This window comes from Panthera pardus, unplaced genomic scaffold (genome assembly GCF_024362965.1).
Source record: "Panthera pardus isolate Hobbes unplaced genomic scaffold, ASM2436296v1 HiC_scaffold_15, whole genome shotgun sequence".
Lineage (NCBI taxonomy): Eukaryota > Metazoa > Chordata > Mammalia > Carnivora > Felidae > Panthera > Panthera pardus.
The window spans coordinates 4939886-4956486 of record NW_026526710.1 but is presented as its reverse complement, the minus strand read 5'-3'; the positions used below and the strand labels follow the sequence as shown (position 1 = coordinate 4956486).

General features: G+C 43.2%; 1 protein-coding gene across 2 annotated transcripts in view; it reads right to left on the bottom strand.

Moving 5' to 3' along the window:
• The window catches only part of PTPN11 (protein tyrosine phosphatase non-receptor type 11), an 81191-nt gene that overhangs the window by 51282 nt on the left and 13308 nt on the right, over positions 1-16601 (bottom strand). For both annotated transcript variants that reach the window (XM_019467404.2, XM_019467405.2), the window contains exons 2-4: positions 8332-8454; positions 3610-3804; positions 1139-1331 (exon numbers count right to left, since the gene is read on the bottom strand). In XM_019467404.2, the coding sequence (XP_019322949.1) occupies positions 1139-1331; positions 3610-3804; positions 8332-8454 (511 nt within the window). The remainder of the gene's footprint in view (positions 1-1138; positions 1332-3609; positions 3805-8331; positions 8455-16601) is intronic.

Here is a 16601-nt window from a genome sequence, read left to right as displayed (position 1 = left end):
GGAATATTTGACAATAGAGTTTACTGACACACACTACAATATGGATAAACCTTGAAGACATTATGCAAAGTATAAGAAGCCAGACACAAAAGCCATGTTATATAATTCCACCTATATGAAACATCTAAAATAGGCAAATCCATGAAAATGAAAAGTAGATTAGGGGTTGCCAAGAGCTGGAGACAGGGGAAATGATGGGGAGTGACTGGGAATGGACACAAGGTTTCTTTTCGGGGCGATGAAAATGTTCTGGAATTAGTGTCGGTGATTGGATCATATGTGAACATACCAAAAGCCACTAACTGCTTTAAAAGGGCGAAATTACATGGTATGTGAGTTGTACCTCAATAAAGCTGTTTTTAAAAATATTTATGTAATTAAAAAATTTTTTTTGAATGTTTATTTTTTGAGACAGAGAGAGACCGAGTATGAGCGGGGTAGGGGCAGATAGAGAGGGAGGCACAGAATCCGAATCAGGCTCCGGGCTCTGAGCTGTCAGCACAGAGCCCGACATGGGGCTCGAACCCACGAACTGTGAGATCACAACCCGACCTGAAGTTGGATGCTCAACCAAATGAGCCACCCAGGCGCTCCTGTATTTATGTAATTTTAAAACTGAAGCAGTAAGTGAACAGTTTCTATTTAAGAAACTATGTCAAAACGAAGTTTGACATAGTTGACCAAGAATCAACCTCCTTAGTCCCATCACCACATTAAAAACAAGAAACAGTGAGTTCAATTCTCCGAGCCCGAATGCAGGAACTCTGTAACATGAAGGCAAATGCAGTCACAGGCCAGCCTGTGATAGTCGTAAGGAGGAACCGAGGTCACCACTTTAGAAACATGGAAGAGTGAGGCTGACCGACTCCAGCCACAACCAAGCAGAAACAAATTCGATAGTACAGGGCAGAGGCGATTCACTGAGGCAGGATTTGATCTGCCAGAGATAGACTGGAAGTAAATAACAAAGTCCTGAAATGATGAAACAATTATAATAAATAATGTACTAAAAGCATATCAGCCTGTAACTAAACGAGCAAAGAAAATCTGACGTCGGAAGTGATGTCTGTCTTCTTCTGGCAGAAAAATCACCCAAAGACGACATTTTGCCAGACCTGTAGCTCAAGTGCGGCTTTACCTGACAGCGGATCATAACGTGGGTCACTTTAGACTTGCCATCGTTGCTCTCCCCTTTGTCGTCACCAGTTCGGACAGAGAGAACAAAATCTCCAGGATGGCTCTGGCTCTCTCGCACCAGAAAGCTGCCGTGTTTTCCTTTCTCCGTTAATAATTTCTCTGCTTCTTTCCCAGACAGGTGTCCGTGAAACCACCTAAATTGTTTTAAATGAAAATCGGTTGAGCTCTGCCATGAGGTCACAGCATTCTTTCACAAAACTGCCATACACAGCGAGCTCCTAAGCAATTAAAAAACAGACACAGTCCTCTAAGAGGTTGGTCAATCCCGCACAAGGCAGAATTTGCAGCCCAAGCAGGAAGGAAAAATGGCAAAGATGTTAAGAATAACAATTCAACTTTTTAAATGGGCCCACAGTCCTTGGGAAACAAATGTCCTCAATCTTTCCTATTTTCGTTTCCATCTCCAGCTTTTAAAAATGCATTTTGTCATTTCTCCATGCCCTACCCTAAAAGGATCAACTATGTAAACACAACCATTTAAAGAAATTAAAAGAGAAAATCATGGTAGAAACAGAAAATCATTTGAATGTTTGCCCTCGCTTTGGTATGTGCAAATTACATAAGAAAGGATTTTCATTATAAATGAAGCATCCCAAATGTTTTAATACGTCCAACCAACACTTTCAACAGCCTCCAAGTTTTCTGTCAATACCTTTGGAGCATACACTGGGCTATCATTTCAAACCCTAATGCGCATAACTTCTAGAGCAGGGGTGAGGGATTTTGTTAAAAATGTGAATTCCCATGCCTCACAACCAGAGGTAGTGACACATGAAGCCCGAAGGTGGCCCAGCAACCTGCATTTTTACCCAGCACTCCAGAGTCCTGATGTAGGCCATCAGAGGACACACTCTGAGACAACAGTACTCTCAGATACTATAAAAAACATCTTGGGGCACCTGGGTGGCTCAGTCGGCTGAGCATCCAATTTCAGCTCAGGTCATGATGGTTTCTGAGTTTAAGCCCCACATCGGGCTCTGTGCTGACAGCTCAGAGCCTGAAGCTTGCTTCCGATTCTGTGTCTCCCTCCCTCTCTCTCTCTGCCCCTCCTCCACTTGAGTTCTCTCTCAAAAATAAACAAACATTGGGGCGCCTGGATGGCGCAGCCGGTTAAGCGTCCGACTTCAGCCAGGTCACGATCTCGCGGTCCGTGAGTTCGAGCCCCGCGTCAGGCTCTGGGCTGATGGCTCGGAGCCTGGAGCCTGTTTCCGATTCTGTGTCTCCCTCTCTCTCTGCCCCTCCCCCGTTCATGCTCTGTCTCTCTCTGTCCCAAAAATAAAATAAAAAACGTTGAAAAAAAAAAAAAATTTAAAAAATAAACAAACATTAAAAAAAAAATTTTTTTTTTTAAACATCTTAATGGGGTGCCTAGATGGCTCAGTTAGAAGAGCATGTGACTCTCGATCTCAGGGTTGTGAGTTCAAGCCCCATGTTAGGGGTAGAAATTACTCAAATAAAAAAACAAACTTTTAAAAAATCTGAACCTAGTCATATTAATCATGCGGCTTTTTCCCTCAGAATCTTGGTAAGAAAGCAAGCACTATCATGGCAGAGAGTGCTAATGGCTCATCACTAGGGGAATATACTTTGAGTTATTTTTCATCCACCCTCAACTGAACAGAGTAAAATTCAGAGATAAACTGAGGTGGCTGACAGCCTTTTGCTTGAAGCTACAGTGGTAGCTGGAGAAACAAACTATCGGCATACAAAGAGGTGCAAACTGAAGAAACCTACCTGAAGATACAAAATATACAAACCTACTTAAGAGACCCTGAATTTGTACTGAGTCACAGAGGAGACTGGGGCTGTAGAAAACCAATAAAAGCAATAAAAATAGGTCAAGCCCTGGCTTTCATCAGCTTAGTTCCAACACAAGGTAGCAGGGGTGGGGGAAGATCTCTGAAATAACGGAATTTCCTCTAAGCAAGGTCATTCTCCACATTTGTGGATACTACATAAAAGGACTGATGAAAAATCTGACCCTCTGAGCTCTCTGCTTTTCGGCTTCTGAGCTTAAACTGACATCTGTTGGCGGCATTGCTGAATAGCTGGTCAGGAGCTACCACTGAGAACTGTTGCTATTTTGGCATCTCCATTATCATTTGTTTTTCTCTCCTAACTCTCAAAGATTATCAGCTCAAGTCCAATAATCCTAAAATTACCACATCTACCAAGAACATACAGGAATAATCTGAGATCCCTGCAGAGTAAGTGTAAGGAATACTGATGGCCACTTTTACAAGAAAAGGGGGATCTGAAAGTAATCTGAGCCCATTTCTTCCTTCAGTAAAACTTTACTTGAAAAGGTTACAGCTTGAGCAACAGATCAAGCCAAACCCCCACGATGCATTCAGAGAACACCTACAGCATGGGAGAGACACACAGACTCTGGAGTCGCTGAAAGTCACTGACCTTTCAGAGGTAGGGTCTGCACAGTTCAAAGGATATTTGAGCTCAATAACATCTCCATTCTTCTCTTTTAATTGCCCGTGGTGTTCCATGTAATACTGGACCAGCTCAGCCAAAGTGGCAAACTTCTCCCCTCCGTACAGGTCATAGTAATCACCGGTGTTCTGAATCTTGATGTGGGTGACAGCTCCATTTCTTCTAAAATAGTCCATTAGGGGAGAAACGAAAACTAATAAAGAGCCATGCTAGTAAAAATGGATCTCATAATTCAATAGCAGATTTCACCTCAACGTGGAAACACACCCAAGAAACCGGTTTACATCTCTCCTGTAACAAACGCCGTGAGTCAAATGACCACGTGGTCAACCATTTCAACACAAAGGGCTCTGTTTATTGGTTCCTTTCCCTTGTACAACTTCTATGTTCAAAGTCTGACCTATCGGGGGCACCTGGCTGGCTCGGTCAGTCAGTGGAGTGTGCGGTTCTTGATCTCTCAGGGTTGGGAGTTCGGGCCCCCCATAGGATGTAGAGATTACTTAAAAATACAATCTTTGAAAGTCTGGCCTGTCAAACTCATATATTAAGTGACGCTAATTTTCCTCATCATTAATTAATCGAGACACATACGTTAAAGTTAAACATCCATCTATCTTGTAATCTACTAAATCTACTCATTAAGTATTTTGCTCCCCACAAAATGAAACTGTATGGCTATCAAAGACTTGTATAAGAATATTCATTGTAGCCTTATTTGGAATACAAAAATATTGGAAACTCAAATATTTAACATCAAAATGGATAGTTATATACTCATACAATAGAACACAACACAGCAATTAAAAACAAAACAAAACAACACTGATACATACGACACGAACAAATCTCAAAAACATTACATTAAGAGAAAGAAGCCAGGGGATGCCTGGCTGGCTCAGCTGGGAGAGCATACACTTGGTCTCAGGGTTGTGAGTTCGAGTCCCATGCTGGGTGTAGAGATTACTTAAAATCTTTGGGGCACCTGGCTGGCTCAGTCAGTTAAGCGTCCGACTCTTGGTATAGGCTCAGGTCACGATCTCACAGTTCATGGGTTCATGGATTTGAGCCCCATTGTCAGTTCGGAGTCTGCCTGGGACTCTCTCTCTCTCTCTCTCTCTCTCTCTCTCTCCTCTGCCCCTTCCCCTGCTTGCACTCTCTTCTTCTACCTCTCAAGATAAACATTTTTTAAAAAATCTTTAAAGAAAGAAAGACAGAAAGAAAGACAAAAAGACAGAAAGACAGAAAGAAAGAAAGACAGAAAGAAAGAAACTAGTATCTCACAGACCACCTATTAATCACAAAAAGAAAGGGGCGCCTGGGTGGCTCAGTCAGTTGAGTGTCCAACTTCAGCTCAGGTCAGGATCTCATAGGTCCTAAGTTCGAACCCCACATCGGGCTCTGTGCTGACAGCTCGGAGCCTGGAGCCTGCTTCGGATTCTGTGTCTCCCTGTCTCTCTGCCCCTAACCCACTCACATTCTGTCTCTCTCTCAAAAAAAATAAACAAACATTAAAAAAAAAAATGTACTCATAATCACAAAAAGAAAAAGTTGCCTTTACAATGGGAAAATCTGGCAAACACCTCAATCAAGTGATTAAATTGAACACCCCCAAGGGGCTCCTGAGCAGCTCAGTTAGTGACACATCGTACTCTTGATTTCAGCGCTGGTCACGATATCTCATGGTTCGTGAGTTCAAGCCCTACATCTTGCTTGGGATTCTCTCTCTCCCTCTCTCTGCTCCTCCCCTGCTCTCTCGTACGTGCTCTCTCTCTCTCTCTCTCTCTCTCAAAAATAAATACAATACAATACAATACAACAACACAACACAACACAACACTGAACAGCCTTCAAAAATGGGACAAGCAGGCCCCATGTGCTTCCCACTGTGAGATAATGGGGCGGGCCGAACACTGCCCCTGTCGTGCACTTGCCAAAGATGTGTCATCTGAATTTAAAAATGAGGAAACGATCAGCAAATTGGATTGAAGGACAACCTACGAAATGACTGGCCTGACTGGCCAAAAAGCCAGAAGAGAGAGAAAAAAAAGAAAAGGTCAGGAGAGACTAGAAACATAAAAATTGAATGCAATGAATGATCCTTGACTAGATCCTCCTGAATCTAGTGTGGGGTGGCGGGTGGGGCACGACATGGGACACGGGGTGGGACTCAGACACTTGCAATCACTTCAAAAGCCATTACTGAAATAACAAGGGAAATCTGAATATGAATATCAGATGGTATTATAGAAGCAAGGTTAAAATGTATTACCTATAATAATGATTTTTTTCAAGATATGGAGTTTCTTTCCTTCATGTTTATTTTTGAGAGCAAGAGAGAGAGAGAGAGAGAGAGAGAGAGAGAGAGCAGGTGAGCAGAGGAGCAGCAGAGAGAGAGGAGGGCAGAGGATGTGAAGGGCTGAGAGCAAGCACAGAGCCTGATGTGCTACTCCAACTCACGAACCGTGAGATCATGACGTGAGCCAAAGTCAGACACTTAACTGAGCCACCCACGCGCCCCTCATAACTGAGTCTGTAGTTACACAGGAGAATGTTCTTGTTTATCAGACATAGACACTGAAGTTTTTTTGTTTTGTTTTTCCCAAGGAGGACTCTTGCCCAGCATGGAGCCCAAGACGGGGCTCGAACCCATGACCCTGAGATCAAGACCTGAGGATCCGACTCTTGATTTTGGCTCAGATCGTGATCTCATGATTCATGGGTTCAAGCCCTACATCAGGCTCTGCACTAACAGTGCAGTAATAGTGCAGAGCCTGCTGGGATTCTCTCGCTCTCTCTCTCTCTCTCTCTCTCTCTGCCCCTCCCCCGATTACACCAACTCAAAATAAGTAAATTTAAAATAATAATAAAATAAAATAAAATAAAGGTAAAAATAGGGGCACCTGGCTGGCTCAATCAGTGGAGCGAGCAACTCTTGATCTCAAGGTTGTGAGTTCAAGCCCCATGTTGGGTATAGAGATTATTTAACATCACAATCTTTTTAAAAGTTTTAAAACAAAGTAAAAAATATATTGATTATCTGCACTTTGCTTTCAAAAGGTTCAGGGGGAAAAAGTAGACACACAAACACTCAGAAGGGACAAACATAACAACATGCTGGCAGGTGAAGAGAAGGTGGGTGGTCACATATTCATCTTTCAACGTTTCTATAAGCCAGAAATTTTTCAAAATAAAAAGTTGAGGGGCAAGGAAAAAAAAAAAAATCCCACCAAGTCTCTAGTCCCGGTCCTGCCGCTGAGTAGCTGCGAGACTAGGTTACTAACTTAACCTCTGGGCCTCAGCTTAGTCACCCGTAAAATGAAGATAATTGTGGTACTTATTCATAGGTTGCTGGGAAAATTAAATAGAATGGTATGTGTAGAGTGCTTGGCACAAGGGCCTGGTGCATATGTCAAGTCCTCAATCATGTCCGCTGTCACCATCATGATCATCATATACTCTCCAAACAAACTCTTACAGCTCAAATATCACACAACGTTTAAGTTAGAGGTCCGTGCTGATTCAAGCCCTGAGGACTCACGAAGACCCATTCCTTGTATTAAAACACAAGAAAAAGTTAACGACGGGGGCTCCTCAAAAACTAGTCCAAGCCAAAAAGAGGTTTCCCAAGTCCCTAAGGGATCCTAAATAAACCCACCACAGTTTATCCAACCCTCTATTGTGGGAGTGTTTTCAGTTTGTTTTACATTTTTTGAACAGTATGGCCAACATCCTGTTACAGGTCTCTTTGAGCAGATGGGACGGTTTTCTAGAAACTGACCTTCTCTTACATACTTATTTCCCTTACTCTAGATTATTCCAGGAGCTGTAACGCTACTGCCTTATGATTTTGCTGTTATTATTACTATTTTCAAATAAGGAAGTAAGTAAGATGTGTTGGCCATACTGTTCAAAACATTTGAAACATAAAAACAACTCAGTGTCCCACAACAGAGGACTGGATAAACTGTGGTAGGTTCACAACATTTGAGTATAGCCATCAACATTAAAATTAATAATTAGATCTCTATGTACCAGCACAGACCTCAAAAAGTTTAAACAGGAAGTTGCAGAATAATAGATACATTCTAAGGCCTGTGTATGTGAATTCTAAAAACACACAAACCAATTTTATATTGTTCACAATAGCAGCAAGACAGTGCAAGTATAAAAACACATTCAGGAAGGATACATGCCAACCTCTCGATGGCGGTTTCCTCTGGGGAAAGAGGGAGGGGATGGGACTGGGCAGGGGAACAAACGGGACCACAACTTCCTCAGTGATGTTTTATTTCTTGAAAAAGAAAAGTGATCTGAAGAACCTCTTCAAAAGCATTTTTCCCATTAAGAAATCAACAGAAGGAAAAGGGAAAACGCACGCAACCAGGTTCAGGATGTGTGGAACCCGGATCAAGTGTTGGTGACAACGGTCTGTTCACCTCACCCACGGGGGTCTCTCAGGGGAGAAGAAGTGCCCATCATGACGCCCCTTCTGCTGTATTCCCACGCGCCCACTCTCGGGAGGCCTCGCCTGAGGCCCGTGAGCAGGCTCGAGTCGCATCTGACACGTGGGCCAGGCCTCGCCATGGGCCAGCAGGCAGGCCTTCGGACTCTCAGGGAGGGTAGCAAGCGGTCCTGGTGTGGTCTTAACGTTTCTCACCCCTTCGGGGTTCTCTTTTTCTTCCAACTTACCTGACAGAAAGGGTGAAGTCTCCAGGGTTACTTTTACTGGGCCTCGCCAAAAAACTGCCATCAACTCCTCTTGTCAACAGCAGGTTTTCTGCCTCCACGCCAGTGATGTTTGGGTGAAACCATCTTGAGCAAGAGAAAAATGGAGAGAGCCATGAAAACCAAGGGACTCTGTCACTTCCCACACCATCACACCGAAAATGCCTAGGGGCAGAGCAGCTAATAGAAATAAAAAACAAGGGGAGCCTGGGTGGCTCAGTCAGTTGAGCGACCGACTCTTGATTTCAGCTCAGGTCATGATCTCATAGTTTGTGAGACTGAGCCCCACACTGGGCTCTGCGCAGACAGGGAGAGCCTGCTTGGGATTCTCCCCTCCCTCTTTCTCTGCCCTTCCCCACCCCCAAATAAATAAACTTAAAAAAAAATCTTTACAAAAATACAAAACAAGACCTTCCCTTCCTCTTCCCCCTCTTCTCCTTGGTCACTCCCACCCCCCCTTGACTTCCTCTTGGTAGGAGCCTAGCTAGCATCCTGCCAGCACAATGGGTGGGGCTGGGGCATGGTCAGTGGGACCGGGGCTGGGGGTTTGGATACTAAGCCAAGCCCAAAGCCCAAAAAGACAGTCCAGGAGATTGAACACATGGAGTGGAATTACACAAGTAAATAAACAAAGAAACTAATGAATAAACATACTGAGGATAATGAGAGCCAGATTTCTCACTGTTGGAGAGGCAATATACATATAGACAGGGAGAACGCCCAAATAAACTCTGGTGTTAGATTAGAATCGGAGGTGATGTAAACTCTAGCTTTTAACATACATATAGAGATAACTATAGAAATACAGATGTAGGTTTCCATGTAGGTATGTGCATATGTATGATGCACACAGATTTTCCTAGCTCTTTCTTCTAAAAGGGCCTGGAAGCAATGACACCCCAGCAGCCATCAGCATAACCAGCCCCCTTATCATGGTTTCTAAATACTTTTCTCCAACAAAAGGAACCGGGTTTCTTGGAGAAAAAGCTGATTCCAGTTCTGGGCACTAAAAGTAAGATGAATTTGGAACACCTTCCTGTATCCAGCTCCAATGAGGACATGTCAAAAGAATACAAGAGCCAGCTTAAAGGGACTCATACCTGCCAAATTAGACAATTTGTACCTCAAAATTAAAAAACGATAATTGGGGCATCTGGGTGGCTCAGTTAGTTAAGCATCCAACTTCAGCTCAGGTCACAATCTCACAGTTCGTGAGTTCGAGGGCTACGTCGGGCTCTGTGCTGACAGCTCGGAGCCTGGAGCCTATTTCAGATTCTGTGTCTCCCTCTCTCTCTGCCCCTCCCCTGCTCATGCTCTGTCTCTCTCTGTCTCAAAAATAAACATTAACCATTTTTTTTTGAAATAAAAAATGATATTAATAGAAAGCAGACCATTGAATAAAATAAGAAACCTAACAGTCCATATGGATCTCAATTTTTTTTTAACTAATTACGGTTCTTCCAAAAATTAAGTATGGACTAACCATGTACACCGAAATTCCACTTCTGGGTATATACCCAAAAGAACTAAAAGCAGGAACTCAGATATTTGTATACACATGTTCATAGCAGCACTACTCATAACAGCCAAATGGTGGATGCAACCCAAGTGCCTACCAACGAACGAATGGATCAACAAAATGTGATTATGTACATCAACGGAATATAATTCAGCCTTGATAAGTTAGAAATTCTGCCACACGCTACAACACGGATGAACCTCGAAGACATTGTGTTGAGTGAAACACACCAGTCACAAAAGGGCGTATACTGTAAGACCCTACCTCTCCATGATGCACCTAAGGTAGTCAAACCCAAAGAGACAGAGAATAGGATGGTGGTTGTCAGGAACCGGAGGAGGACATGGGGGTGTTAGTGCTTAACAAGCACAGAGTTTCAGTTGAGAAGATGAAAATGTTCTGGAGATGGATGGTGCGGGTGGCTGTCCACCAACGTCAATGTGCTTAATGCCACTTAAAAATCATTAAAATGATGCGGCGTCTGGGTAGTTCAGTCGGTTAAGCGTCTGACTCTTGATTCAGCCCAGGTCATGATCCCACAGTTCATGAGATCGAACCCCGTGTTGTGCTCTGCACTTACAGTGCAAAGCCTGCTCAGGATTCTCTGTCTCCCTCTCTCTGTCCCTCTCCCACTAGCACACACACACACACACACACACACACTCTCTCTCTCAATCAATCAATCAATCTTTTTGAAAGTTTTAGGGGCACCTGGGTGGCTCAGTTGGTTGAGTATCTGACTTCGGCTCAGGTCATGATCTCATAGTCCATGGGTTTGAGCCCCGCGTCGGGCTCTGTGCAGACAGCTCAGAGCCTGGAGCCTGCTTCGGATTCTGAGTCTCCCTCTCTCTCTGCCCCTCCCCTTCTCACGCTCTGTCTGTCTCTCTCTCTCTCTCTCTCAAAAATAAACATTAAAAAAAGTTAAAATAAGTTTTAAAAAATGGTTAAAATGACAAATTTTCTGTTATGTATATTTAACTGCAATCAAATACAGGGGGACAAAGGGAAAGCTCTTTGCAGTAGAAGCACAAAGAATGATATATAATAAATACAGGAGTGACAGAATTAGGAAATCACCTTTTGGTAACTGTCACATTAATAGGTCAGGCAAGAACTGTCACAAGGCACTAAAACTAGTGGGTGAACATTTCAGGAAGTATAGGGTGTTTATAGCAACTCAAAGTACCTCCCCATGAAATGTTTATTAATTACTTATTAATTAACAAATAAAAAATACTCAGGGGCACCTGAATGGCTCAGTTAGTTAAGTGTCCAACTTCGGCTCGGGTCATGATTTCACGGGTTCTTGAGTTCGAGCCCCACATCAAGCTCTGCAGAGAGCTCAGAACCTGGAGCCTGCTTCAGATTCTGTGTCTCCCTCTCTCTCTGCCCTTCCCCCACTGACACTCTGTGTCAGTGTGTGTGTGTGTGTGTGTGTGTGTGTGTGTGTGTGTCTGTCCATCTCTCTAAAAAATAAACATTAAAAAAATTTTATAGGGGCGCCTGGGTGGCTCAGTCGGTTAAGCGGCCGACTTCGGTTCAGGCCATGATCTCGCGGTCCGTGAGTTCAAGCCCCGCGTCGGGCTCTGTGCTGACAGCTCAGAGCCTGGAGCCTGCTTCAGATTCTGTGTCTCCCTCTCTCTGACCCTCCCCTGTTCATGCTCTGTCTCTCCCTGTCTCAAAAATAAACTTTAAAAAAAAATTTAAAAAAATTTTATAAATAAACATTAAAAAAAAATTTTTAGATACAAACTTCACAGTGGAGAATTTGACAGATAACTATCTTAACCAACAGATAAAAGTTAACATCACCAGTTATGGATTAAACTGGCATCTCGTGCCTCCTGACATCATGCATGGAGAAGAGCAAGTGTCATTTCTGTGATATTCCCATCAAAAATGCATTATCTAACCTAATTATGAGGAACGTCAGACAAACCCCAAATGAGTGACATTCTACAAGGTCAGATGGAGGTAGAAATTCAAGAGTATCATTATAATATAAATTTCCTGATTTTGACAAGTGTACTGTATGTATGTCTATGTTTTTAGGAAATGCACACTGAAGTATTTTATTTTATTTTAATGTTTATTTATTTCGAGAGAGAGAAGGAGAGAGAGACAGAGCACGCATGAGTGGGATAGGGGCCGAGAAGGAGACAGAATCGGAAGCAGGCTCCTGTGCTGTCAGCGCCCTACGCGGGCGGGGCTCAAACTCACAAACCTCGAGATCATGAACTGAGCCAAAGGTGGACACTTAACCAAGTGAGCCACCCAGGCGCCCCAACACACTGACGTATCTTAGAGTAACAAGACAACATGTTTGTAATTTACTCTCCAATGGTTCAGAATGAAATTAGACATACAGTGCGTATATACATGGGGGGAGGCAAATGTGATACGATGCTAGCTGGCAAATCTGGGTAAAAACTAAACAGAAGTTGTATCAATCTCAAGATTTGTATAAATTTGAAGTTATTTCAAAATAAAAAGTTTTTAAAGACACACAAATAACGAAGTCCACCACGAATGCCGTCCACTTCAGAGGATTCCTCTTTGAGTTTCCAGTAAGATTTCCTTCGTGGATTCTAAAAGTCACCAACATTTGTGGTAAAAAGAGTAATTTCGGAAGTCAAATCACGCAGGACCTTTACAGACTAATCCAATAATACTCCCAGGAATATAAGTCAATTATTAAATGTAGAGTCCCGGTACTGATACGCAAACGAACTTTGAAGAGACTTCTCGACAAATACTGGCCCAATGTGAGTTGTTTTACAACAGTGAAAGAGAGAAAGCAAGGGTGAAAAGCTGTCATAAATCGTGCACTAAGGACATGGTCACTTCTGCAGCATCATGGTGAGGGCTCTGATCACACAGACCTAGGTGCACAACTGAGCCCTCCCACTGACTAGCTCAGTGACCTGGGCAAGTTCTTTCTACTTCTGATTTATCATCCACAATATAGCAATAACAATTCTTAGGTTTGTTTTAAGAACAAACTGAGGGGGCGCCTGAGTGGCTTAGTCAGTTAAGCACCCAACTTCGGCTCAGGTCATGATCTCATGGCTCGGGAGTTCGAGCCCCGTGTCGGGCTCTGTGCCGACAGCTCGGAGCCTGGAGCCTGGTTCGGATTCTGTGTCTCCCTCTGTCTGCCCCCTCTGCTGCTTGCGCTCTATCTCTTGCTCTGTCTCAAAAATAAATAAACATTAAAAAAAAAAAAAGAACTGAGAATCCATACAACGTAATATCATTCAGTCATTTAAAAGGAATGAAGCACTGATAAATGCTACAATTTGAATGAACCTTGAAAATATTCTGCTAAATGAAAGAAACCAGACACAAGAGGCCACATGTTGTATGATTCCATTGATGTGAAATGTCCAGAATAAGCAAATTCACAGAGACAGAAAGTAGATTTAGTGCTTGCTTTAAGAAGGGGGAGAGCTAGGGGCACCTGGGTGGCTCAGTCGGTTAAGTGTCCAAATCTTAGTTTCAGCTCAGGTCATGATTTCACAATTTATGGGTTCAAGCTCCACACTGGGCTCTGAGCTGACAGTGCAGAGCCTGCCTGGGATTCTCTCTCTCTCTCTCTCAAAATAAATAAACAAACTTTTAAAAAGCAGGGGGTGGGAGGGAGGCGGGGGGGGACACCTGGGTGGCCCAGTCACGTAAGCGTCTGTCTCTTGATTTTGGCTCAGGTCATCATGATCTCAGTTTGAGTGAGTTTGAGCCCCACATGGAGCTCTGCGCTGACAGCATGGAGCCTGCTTGCGATTCTCTCTCTCCTTCTCTCCCTGCCCCTCCCTGTCTTGTTCTCGTTCTCTCTCTAAATAAATAAATAAATAAATAAATAAACATTAAAAAAAAAAAAAAGAAGGGGGACAGGTAATAGGTACAGGGTTTCTTTTTGAGTAATGAAAATGTCCTAAAATTGTAATGCAGCATGTGAATGCACTAAAAACCAGTGAACTGTATACTTTAAATAGGTGAACTGTTGTGGTACGTGAATTATCTCTTTAAAGTTGTTGAAAGAAAGAAAGAAAGAAAGAAAGAAAGAAAGAAAGAAAGAAAGAAAGAAAGAAAGAAAGAAAGAAAGAAACCGGGATAATAAAAGAGAGGGCTTTAAATTCACTCATTCCACAAACACCGAATACACGGGCACTGAGGACACACCGGTTAACAGAGTAACATCCCTCTCCTCAACAGGGTTTCTTTATAACGGAGGAGGTAAAAACCAAAAGCTAAAAAAATAAAAGTAAATACATAAGATGTCAGACGGTAAAACTGCTACAAGAGGCAGCGAGAGGGGAATAGAGGATGAGGGAGACACTACTTTTTTTAATGTTTATTTTTGAGAGGGAGAGAGAGAGAGAGGGAGAGAGGGAGCACGCATGCGCCCAACGCAGGCCTCAAACCCATGAACCGCAAGACCATGATCTGGCTTAAAATCGAGAGTCAGATACCCAACCAACTGAGCCACCCAGGTGCCCCAAGGGGGATGCTACTTATACAGGATACATGCGGAGCCTCAGCGACAAGGTAACATTTAACAAGACCTAGAAGGAGCAAGGCAGCACATGCCCATATGTGGGAGAGGAGCACGCCAGGCAAGGGGAGGAGCAAGATCAAGGGCACAGGGGAGGACCGTATTTGACACGTGTGCAAGAGGCCAGTGTGGCTGCAGCAGAACAGGCAAGGGACAGACAAGTACATGAGGCCAGTGAGGTCACGAAAAGCCAGAAGATGCAGGGACTCGGAGGCCCTGTAAAAACATCAGCCTTTATTTTCTGTAAGATGGGAAAGGACTGGAGGGTTTTAGGCAGAGGAGCAACATGATGTGACTTATATTTCTAACGTTTATTTATTTTTGAGACAGAGAGAGACAGAGCATGAACAGGGGAGGGGCAGAGAGAGAGGGAGACACAGAATCTGAAACAGGCTCCAGGCTCTGAGCTGTCAGCACAGAGCCCGACGCGGGGCTCGAACTCACGGACTGTGAGATCATGACCTGAGCCGAAGTCGGACGCTTAACCGACCGAGCCACCCAGGCGCCCCGTGACTTATATTTCTAAATCGCCTTTCAAACTACTGTGCAGGGATAGCACCCAAGTCAGTTAAGAAAGCTACTGTGATATGGGGCGCCTGGGTAGCTCAGTTGGTTAAGCGTCCGACTTCGGCTCAGGTCACAATCTCGTGGTCCGCGGGTTTGAGCCCTGCGTCGGGCTCTGGGCTGATGGCTCAGAGCCTGGAGCCTGCTTCCAATTCTGTGTTTCCCTCTCTCTGCCCCTCCCCCATTCATGCTGTGTCTCTCTCTGTCTGAAAAATAAATAAACGTTAAAAAAAAAAAAAAAAAAAGAAAGCTACTGTGATAAATAATCCGGACGAGAAATGATAGGACCAAGGACCAAGGACCAAGGTGGCAGCAGTGGGAGGAGTGATAAATAGTCCAACTAGGAATATCTTAAGGGTAGCCAACAGGATTCCCTCAGGGATTACACACAGGATGGGAAAGAAAGAAGGAAAGAAGGAAGGAAAGAAGGAAGAAGAATGACTCCTAGGTTTGGAGTCTAGTCAACTCGAGGGCTGGAGATACGGAAAGGGTGGGGAAAGGAAATTAAGTGTTAGAAATGGTACATATGGAATTTAAGATGCTTAGTTACCTGAGTGAGGGGCACACTAAGTACATAATGTTAGATATTACTGACAATCATAATAATAAATATAAGATTGTTCTGACAAGAAATAATCAGAAGAGGCAAGAACGCACACATAGTCCATCAACATTCCTGCTGTTTACATTAATGGAAATTTGTTTTATTTTTAATTTTTCCTGTACCATCTCACTAGCGTTTTAGGGGAATCGAAACATCATTCTCATTGGCCTAGGAAAAAAATCACAGGGCTCAGAACAAAAGGAAAAAATATTAGTTTGCTTTTCACTCTCTCTGAGAGCCTGTCAGAAGATCAAGACAGAATTTCACCCAGGAAGAACTCAACCTTAATTTGTATACCTATCAGCTGGCATCCCATATTTTGCATTCAGTATGATTACCTAAACTACCCAATTTTTTAAAATTTTTTAAAATATTTATTTATCTTTGAGAGACAGAGAGAGACGGAGCATGAGTGGGAGAGGAGCAGAGAGAGAGGGAGACACAGAATCCAAAGCAGGCTCCAGGCTCTGAGCTGTCGGCCCAGAGCCCGACGCGGGGCCTGAACCCACGAACCGTGAGATCCTGACCTGAGCCGAAGCTGGACACCTAACCGCCCCCAGTTTTTTTTTTTAATCTTGCCCAGCTTCTTTGATCCTTGGTTCCCACCTGAGTCCCCACAGTCCTATCAAAAAGTACTATCTATCAGAGGGCTTCCAGATATTTGTAATTTTTCAAAACATATGATGGAAATCTTACATCACCCCTCAACTTGTCTACCTACATAAAGTAATTAAAATGTCAAATGCCTTTTGTTTGTGGCTGCAAAACAATTATGGTACTTGGTGTGGTAGTCTGACGCAGAGTGGCATAATGCTGCCTTCTACCAGAAAGAAAGAAAAGAAAAGAAAAGAAAAGAAAAGAAAAGAAAAGAAAAGAAAAGAAAGGAAAAGAAAGGAAAAGAAAAGAAAGAAAGAAAGAAAGAAAGAAAGAAAGAAAGAAAGAAAGAAAGGAAGAAAGAAACAATTACCATATAATAAATACAGATTTGGAAACAATTT